This window comes from Henckelia pumila, unplaced genomic scaffold, assembly GCF_033568475.1.
Source record: "Henckelia pumila isolate YLH828 unplaced genomic scaffold, ASM3356847v2 CTG_461:::fragment_3, whole genome shotgun sequence".
NCBI lineage: Eukaryota > Viridiplantae > Streptophyta > Magnoliopsida > Lamiales > Gesneriaceae > Henckelia > Henckelia pumila.
The window spans coordinates 7,024,567-7,034,059 of record NW_027331831.1 but is presented as its reverse complement, the minus strand read 5'-3'; the positions used below and the strand labels follow the sequence as shown (position 1 = coordinate 7,034,059).

General features: G+C 32.1%; 1 protein-coding gene across 1 annotated transcript; it reads left to right on the top strand.

Moving 5' to 3' along the window:
- The first annotated feature begins 7,201 nt into the window (after nt 1-7,201).
- On the top strand, nt 7,202-9,158 carry LOC140872215 (auxin efflux carrier component 5-like). The gene is made up of 4 exons (XM_073275013.1): nt 7,202-8,272; nt 8,439-8,524; nt 8,636-8,870; nt 8,996-9,158. Exons 1-4 carry the CDS (start codon nt 7,515-7,517, stop codon nt 9,066-9,068), a joined length of 1,152 nt encoding a protein of 383 aa, XP_073131114.1. The 5' UTR covers nt 7,202-7,514; the 3' UTR covers nt 9,069-9,158.
- The last annotated feature ends 335 nt before the right edge of the window (nt 9,159-9,493 follow it).

The following is a 9,493-nucleotide window of genomic DNA, read 5'->3' as shown; positions in this document are numbered from 1 at the left end:
ATGAGTATTAGAAAGAGCATATGAAATTTGATATGTAATAAAATATGGTCTATTACCTTCCTTCATTAGTCTTTTTTCCTTGAAGTTTTGATGTAACGTCAAGGCTCGACTAAAATCTCTATCAGCTAAATTGTAGGCTATTCTTGGATAAATAACTCCCATAATTTTTCCTGCGCACAAATTTCCCGAGATAGTTCCTAGAACCTCATCTTGTATATTCCCCATCCTTTTATCGCATACTACGATGTCTATGGGTGAATCTATTCCTTCTTTAAAAGTAGCTTTGATCATAATCTGGATTGCTCCAATATGAATCCAAGACATTGTCTTTGCTACTTCTGTTTTTAATTTTTGTAATTCCTCTCGAATTTCTTTAAAGGGAATTAACTGCATCTCAATTTGATTACTGGTTAATTCCATAGGAATCGCCATTTTCCTTCTGGATACCTTATAAATCAAATTATGTCTTCTTTGTCTTAGCCCTAGGTTTCCTAAGACTCTTTCAACTTGTCCTGCCGAAAATCCTTGGTACTTCTGTAATGTTGGATTTTTTCTCATAATCCTTTGGACCATATTATGAGATATCGTGGTTTGACTAAAGAACCCAGCCAAACTTTCATGTGTTTCATGTCGAAACACCTCCTCTTTACTCTGATTCTGATTCTAATTCATCATCAGAAACTTCTTGACTAAATAATATCTCTTCTTCGTATATGCTTTCATCTGAGGGGATATCCTCAAATTGATATACTTGGACTAGATCTTGAAAAAAAACCGCATCATCCATATCTGATGTTGCTTCAAAGAGTTTGACTCCTTTTTTTCTCATTTTTTGGACAATTTGTAGATATATGTCCTCTTGCTCCACATGTCCAGCAGTTGCAATCCTTGAAACTTTCACTTGCTCTTGTATGAGTTCTTCTAAAAGTTCTTCTTGATGGTGTTCTTCCCCTGCTTTGTGATGAGCTTGTTACTGGGGATGTTCTTGTAGGTCCACTTCTTTTTCCTGATCTATAAGATCTGGCCTTTTGTTTAGACCAAAATGTTCTTGGTTTCCAAGAACTTCTCATTCTTTTATTATAGGGATTATTTCTGAATTTCTTCCTTTTAAATCCCTGTGATCTGTTTCCAATGATCGTTGGAAGATCATTTTCTCTACAACATAAAGGTGTACGTTTGTCTATACCCCTTATTTTCTTGTAGTTCTTCTGTAATGCTGCCATATGACACCATTCTGCCAATTTTCCTTTCAAAAAGGATGCGCGTCTTGCCAATGTATCAAGATGACCTGGAACGTATTCTTTAATCAGCATTTCTCTCCAGGGACTTGGCATTTTTGCGAAAAATAGCTGAATAGCTACATTTTCCTCGACTTCTGAATTCCATCTGTATTTAGTGAATAACATAATATATTCATCAACTAAACAGATATCATGTAACTCGAGGCTATACAGAGCTTGAGTATATCTTCTCTTTTTCTCTGTATCTTGATTATTGAAATAGTCTACCCCTATGAATTGAGCTTTAAATAGGGTGGCCATTCTTTCTCCAATCTCGCTGAGGGATTCTCCTGCTAAGATTGATTCCTTCGTATCTGGCATAGTCATATCCCATGCAATCTTTACTGATCCCATTAGACTCATTTTTAGAAGTTTAATGAATCCTTCTTTATTGAGATCTAATGTTCCTGCTGCAATTCTCATAGCTGACGTCCAATCATCTATAAGATCTTCTCTATTTTTGAAGTCCAAAACATCAAGGTTTAACATAACCCCGTAAGAATGTATTGGATCTAAAACAGTTTTTCCGTAAGGAGTTTGATGGAGTGGGATTTTACTCCTTTTTGATCTGGTTCCTGCTGGATGTGAATTTTCTCCAACCTGGAACTCACTATGTGGTTCTTCTGTTTTAACCACATATCTTGGGGGATTCCCTATGGGTTGTTCACCCTCAGGGGAATTCATTTTTAGATCTACTACTTTGAGATTCGCAAAAGAATCCGCAAGATCTTGTAGATCCTCGAGATTTAATCTTTCTAAAGTAGTTATCAGATAGTGGTTTTCTCTGATACTGATTTTATAAGATTAATCATCCTTTCATCATCAGTTAAAGGTTTTTGAACCATTTTGGGTTTACCTTTCTGATGTAACAAAGGTTCGGTACCAAACGAGAGTGGTAACCTTCCTTCTGTATTAACTTTTCTAGGACCAGAAGTGTGTTCTAGATTTATGATTTTATTTTGAAGATCCTTTAGAGTCCCAAGAATTTCTTCTTGTTTCTTAAGGATTTTTTCAATTTGCCGAGGTATTTCATACAGCTGATTGCTGTAATATTGTACCGTCTTTTGAATTTCTCTAAGATCTCCGGAGAGTTTAGAGGAATCTGGGGTAATCTCTAAAAATTTAGAGTTAGAAATCATCTTTCTTTATCTCTTCAAAATTGAGAGTATTAATCGTAACCTGTCGTAAGAAATCTATTGTGAACAGATTAACTTGTTTATAGGATTTCATATAAATAAAATCCTCTTGATTCAAACCTTCGTTTGAAGTCATATTTTGTAAAAATCTTCTACTCAACAAAGAAAAACATGAATTAACGAATAATATTACGTCTGAATAATTAACCTTAAGATTTGATACCATTTTTGACACAAATTCTTTGTACCATGCTTAAGCACGAAATCTACAGATTTTAGCATAAAGTCTTTAGATTTTGAGCATAAAAAAACATAAATCCAGTACAAGAATTAAACAATTTAAATATTCAAGTTTGGTGGTCCTAGGGAACTATTGCAAAAAATCTTATGGGTAGGGAGTTAGGGTAAAGTCAAGTTTAGGTTTGGAGATTTATCACCAATTTGCTCTTTAAAGTATGAGATCTTTAATCAAAATATCACTAATGCGGTACACATACATTATGAATGTGACTGTTTTATTCGAAGCGTCGATGTTGAGACATCTGGATGACATTTATAAATATTGAGATTTATGTTGAACTTTGACCAAGTTAATTATACATTTCATAACAACTTTCATTATCACTATAAATTTAAACAAGTTATATAGATGATCATATATAGTCTATAGATCAATTTTAATCTTGGAGTGATTGTAAACTTAGTGTAACTCTTAACTTGCTTGTTTAAAATTTTCTATTACGTGTTCTCAATACTTGCATTTTTAGATATAGATTTTACATGAATGACTGAGAATATGAATCATCAACATTGAATTCATTCTTTCTTGTTACTTGTCAGAAGTAGAAAGATGACTAATTATCTCATTTGTTAATTTTGAAGCTGAGTGATGAAACAACTAATTTATAATTGAATTATAAATTGAACCGCTCACAAATTAATGGTAAATGAGGGTAAGAAATGATCGTAAAGATAATCTGTAATCTATAATTTGTAATCTGTAATATGTACAAAGAATTTTTTTAATAGAGACAAGATGACACAAATTTTTTTAGGGTCATATAAGAATATTACACCATTGTCTTTTTCTCTAGAATTTTTTTCTTTTATTTCAACATCATAAATTATGGTTTAGTCTTTGCATAAATTTTAAAATTATAGTATGACCCTCGTATAATAACGATCAATTCAAATGACAACATGACCCTCCATTGATTTCTACAACTGTGATTTTTTCTATTTGAATATAAATCAAATTAATTAAAAAAATTATATAAACACACAAAACATGGATCAGAACAATAGTATCTTTAATATTTTGAAAAATGTTAGTATTACTTGATATCTAAAAGCATATTATTAGAACATAATTTTAAATATAAAATTTTGAAAGATAATATTTTGGATTTGAGAAATCTTAAATAAAAGAAAATAAAAATTATCAATTTTGGAGAAGAAAATTAAATTGGCAAATTTTCCTTCGGAAAAAGTTTGAAATTTTTTTCATTATTTTATTAAAAAGAAATCATCGCCCATTCTGGTTATTGGTTTATGTGGCAGAGTACGTTTTAAAATATTTTATATCTTGGATCCCACCTGATCAGTCGTACTCTATGCTTTCATGTGTTGAAGTAAGGTACATAAATTTATTTTGGATTTCGAGTGTGCATTGAAGACTATAGTTTATACAACTACGAGAGGTACTCTTTTTCTTTTTTTTTTTCTCAGAAATGTTTTTTATAAATTTAATTCATCACTAATTTTGATCACATGTTCATTTTTAATCTATTATGTAAGTACTTATATATGTTGTATTTTGATTTGATCGGAAACAAATTTTTTATATATATTCGGAATTTTTTAGAAGCACTATAATTTCCAACATGAATCATATAAATTCTGGAATAATAAATAAATAAATAAAACTAACGTAAATTCTAAAACAGTAGATATATCCGTGTTATATAAATAATAAATTAATGGGTATATAATATGACGCTATTCGAATTAAATATTCTATGCTGCGACAGAGAGCATATCTGCGTGAATAAATGGTGGAATAAATCCTACTTATAAATGCTCACAACAAAACCAAAGGCAACCAACTAATGCTATATACTCACATCAACATTAAACTTAAATCATTGATCAGAATACGGGTCTGTATGTTTATCTCTTTATATAATTTTAGTTATTATAAAAATTCGGTATTAATTTGTATTTTTTTTTAAATTTTTGAAAATTTTAGTCATTTTCGCAGAAAAATGCCAATAAATGATATGGAATTGTACTTGTCATGAGAATCATGTCAACGTTAAAAAAAATATATATCGAAATTACAAAAACTACACAAAATAATAGGCTAAAATTGAAAATTAGAAACATAGAAGATGAAAGTGATTTAAATATATATAAGACCAAAACTGTAATTTTTCCGTAAAATAACATTTACAGATTTCTCAAAATGTTCATATAATTAAATTATATTATAATAAAAATAATTTATCAAATTTTCAGGGAATTAAGAAATGGTCCTTCAAGTTGGCCTAATTTGAATTTTGTTTATCTATTATAATTAATTAGTCAAGTTTTAGTGTAATGATTATTACTTATTTCGGGTATTTTTTTAAAAATATTTTTCCAAAATCAGGAAAAACTTACAAAACCATTCATCATGTTACATAATTTCTTAATTAAATATCAATTATAATTTCAATAAAGTTAAATATATATATATAATAGCTAATGCATGTACAATATTTTACCATGCACAAAAATATTTAATAGTCGATATAATTTCATTCATATCATACTTATCATATATATATTCATATGTTCATTGATCATATATATGGATGGAGAAAATCTCCAATGCATGCAATCAATATATAATGTCATCACAGACACAGGTTAATTGATGAAATTAAGATTACCAAAAAAATTATATCTTATCTTATCTCACTTTCATCAAGTACACAAAACGATATGATTTTGTATGTATATATTATGAATTGCATGTAACCTTTTTGGTTGGCATATTATTATATGGTTCATGCATGTATTTGATTATTCCTGTGGTTTTGTTCGAAAGCGGTTTCAAGTAATTAATTAAACATAAATGACGTGGTTTCAACAATATTCAAAAGTGACCTCCATTAGTAATGTAGTTCATAATTAATAAACCATTATGTGCACAATTATACATAAATAACATATACGAAAATGACATTCCAACATGTGATTAATTAATTTGACTTAAGCACCAAAGTTTTCACAATTTTATTTATAATATCGAGCTGGCTAGCTAGCTAATCTTCATTCGCACCTTCTACGGACACAAGTGAGAGAATCCACGCCATGCTCATTAAAGATACATTTTGCAAGCATGTCTCCATTCGTACAACTTTACGTAGAGATAGTTCGACGCAATCAATACATAAAGTTATTAGTAATAATTTTTACATAAAAATTAATTGAATAGGAGATTCATCTCACAAAATTAATCTGTGAAATAATCTCATAAAAGTTTTGTGATATATAAAACGAAGAGCTATTTTTGAATATTATTAGTAGAAAAAAATTATAATCGTGTTGAAAAAATATTGATAAGTCGAAGTCAATACAATTTGGATTATGGATCATATGATAATTGATACAAGAATTATAGTATAACAGTAATAAAATCTATATTTTTCGGGAATATAGTAAAACTGATAATGTAAGTCGATAAGATTGTGTCGTTTCTTATTTAATTAATTAATCTAATTTGAGTATTAATCTAATAAATTTATTTCCATTGCAAATTTAGTCATAAAATTATGGCATTACGCCAGATGATTCATGATCATATATATGGCAGGGCCAGGAGGATGCTAGATTTTTGGGTTAGAATCAAAATTTTCCTTTTGTTACTTTATTCTCTTTTCTGTGTCATGTTCCATTAGTCGATCATAGTGCGTATATGATGAACTATTTCAAGTGGCACTATAAAAATTGAATTTGAAGCCAGATTCGTTCCCATAGCTATTTTTTTCTACATACCCAGATTTTCAGATTTTCTAATTCTACGTTTGAAAAAATGAGAGAGTTGAAATTGTTTTGACCAGAAAAAAAAATGTGACTCGTCAACTAAAAAAATGAAAAAAATGGTTTTAAATTGTTTTAGGGGAAAATTTCATTTTTAGTCATGTATGTTTGTCACTTTGCGATTTTGGTCCTCTATATTTTCAGATTTCAATTTAATTTAGTCCGCTATATTTTTTTTTGGCAATCTTAATCATTTTTCTGATGTAGCGCTGATGTGGCACCAATACAGTGCTGATATGGAGCTGACGTGTATAGTGTCACACAATCATTTTCGAATAAAAGGACTGAAATTACCAAAAATCAAAAAATGCAGAACTATAACTGAAATATGAAAACATAAAATTGCCAAAAAAATAAAGATAGCGGACTAAAACTGAAATCTAAAAATATAAAGGACTGAAATCGCAAAGTGACGAACATACAAGACCAAAAAAGCAATTTTTCCTTCTTATTATGAACTGCAAAAAAATCATAACATGCAGGACTAAAAATGAAATATAAAAACATAGAGAACCAAAATCGCAAAGTGATAAACATACAAGACTAAATTTGCAATTTTTCCTAATAAGAATAATACTCACCCACGAAATATTTACTTCATTTGCGGAGCCCTGAAAACTCACACACAACGCTAGCTTTTGAGTGACTTAACACACATATATATATATGCAGAAAGTGGACAATTCACTTCAAAATTTTCCATAAAAATATTAGCTTCAAAAATGTAAGTGCGCGGCGGCACCATAGAATGTAGAATCAAACCAGGGGCCGGAGGCTGGATTTTTAGAATTATGCATCGGCCTTCAAAGATCGTGGAGTATATATATACTCCTCCACTCGATCCCCTCATGACTCATTCATATTTTAAGCTCTAATGCAATGATTACTTTTCTTGGCTAAAATCATCGTTTCTTGATATCAGCATATATACAACTGTGTGTAATTGATTTGGGTTTTGATTGTTACATCGATCTTCGCAATATTATATCTGCGGGAATTAATTAATCAAGGGATGATCGGATTCGGGTGGGAGGATATATACAAGATAGTGGAGGCGATGCTGCCGCTGTACGTGGCGCTTGCTTTGGGCTACGGCTCCGTCAAATGGCTGCGGATGTTCAAGAGCAACGAATGCGACGCCATCAACAGATTCAACTGCTATTTCATCATCCCATTCTTCACATTCCACTTCACGTCCGGGGTGGATCCGTACCACTTGAATTTCAGGTTTCTTGGAGCAGATGTGATCGCCAAGGCGATCGCGGGAGTGGGTTTGGCTCTGTGGATTCATTTCTCCAAGAAGGATCCCTCGTGGCTCATAACTTCCTTCTCTCTGTCCAGTTTCAACAACACTCTGGTGGTGGGAGTGCCTCTGCTCAAGGCCATGTATGGGGGATTAGGGGAGGACTTGGTGGTGCAATCATCTGTCATCCAATCCCTGGTGTGGCTCCCCATTCTCCTCTTCATGTTCGAATTCCGGCGTGCATGTGGTTCCAAGAATATCGGTTCTTGCATCGACGAAGAAAATGGTCCGGAGAAGCAGCTGCGAGCTATGTCTTCTGCCACCCAAACAGTACCACAGTCGTCGAGCGGTACTGTTGCGATTGAAATCGTCGACCAAGATTATGATGACAATACGGTTAAATCATCGGTAGCGCTATCGTCTTCTCGTTTTCTGTCATTTATGAAGAAAGTTTGGGTTAGGCTGAGCAGGAATCCAAATAACTATGCTTGTGTTCTTGGCCTCATTTGGGCTCTCTTAGCAAACAGGTATCATTCATGTACATTTTCTGGCTTGCCTTCTCTCCCTATATATATTTTTTATCTCCTGGACGCAATTAGTATGTGACTATCGACTGACTGACGTGACATTCATACATATAACTATATGCATATAATAATTCATGACCTTATAATGAATATACATGCCATGCAGATGGAATCTGAAAATGCCTGGCATAGTGGAAGGATCGATTCTCATAATGTCGAAGGCCGGAAGCGGAGTGGCCATGTTTAACATGGGTAAAAAAACTAGCAAATATATTCGCACGTGCGAACACACAAACACACACGTATAGTTAAATTTAGTGGTGTCATTTGTACTAAGAGCTGCATGATGAATGTGCATGGCAGGACTGTTCATGGCACTACAAGAAAGTGTACTAGGATGTGGAGTTGGCTTATGCATGTATGGAATGGTTCTAAGGTTTGTGGGTGGACCTATGTCTACTGCTGTTGGATCTCTAGCTTTAGGCTTGCATTCGAACGTGCTTCGAATCGCGATCATGCAGGCAGCTTTACCACAGGCTATAATCTCGTTCGTGTTCGCTCAGGAGTATGGTTTGCACGCTAATCTACTCAGCGCCGCGTAAGTATTCGACATAATGTATATGCATAGTACTCCTTTATATATCTTATTCATCTAAATATTTTGAAGTTAAACTTTGTTGATTTGTTATCATATATTGATCGAATTATCTGTGTTGTTTGCAGGGTAATTTTCGGCACAATCATATCCCTTCCTCTATTGATTGTCTACTATCTTATTTTAAATCTTATTCATTGATGTTGTACTAAAGTCCACAATGGGTAAATGTGCGTGGACTCCAACTCATGTATTGATGTAATATTGACTATCAAACCAAATCAGTGAATTATAGTCTACTAACTCACCTTTTATTTTTTCTCCCTCAATTTTAGTTCTTTTTCATTAGAGCATCATATTAAGTAATATCAGATAGCTAGTCAACAATTTTTTGCGATATATTTTTTTTCAACGTCACATCCAACAAAAAATGACCAAAATAAAAAAGGCAAATTATAATAAACATAGGCCGCAGTTTAACCAACTATATATATTATTATAAATGGAAACATATAAGTTACATTTGTAGCAAGCTTTTGCAATCCCACTAGCCTTCTAAGACAAATTTACGATTTATTTGTGCAGTGGAGAGAAATGAAGCATATATTAGTTGATATGATATAATA

Bases quoted from the DNA above. Each gene is read 5' to 3' on its own strand.
- LOC140872215 (XM_073275013.1), top strand. From the start codon at position 7,515: ATGATCGGATTCGGGTGGGAGGATATATACAAGATAGTGGAGGCGATG. The intron at 8,273-8,438 runs GTATCATTCATG...CATGCCATGCAG, and splicing joins TGGGCTCTCTTAGCAAACAG to ATGGAATCTGAAAATGCCTG. The intron at 8,525-8,635 runs GTAAAAAAACTA...TGTGCATGGCAG, and splicing joins AGTGGCCATGTTTAACATGG to GACTGTTCATGGCACTACAA.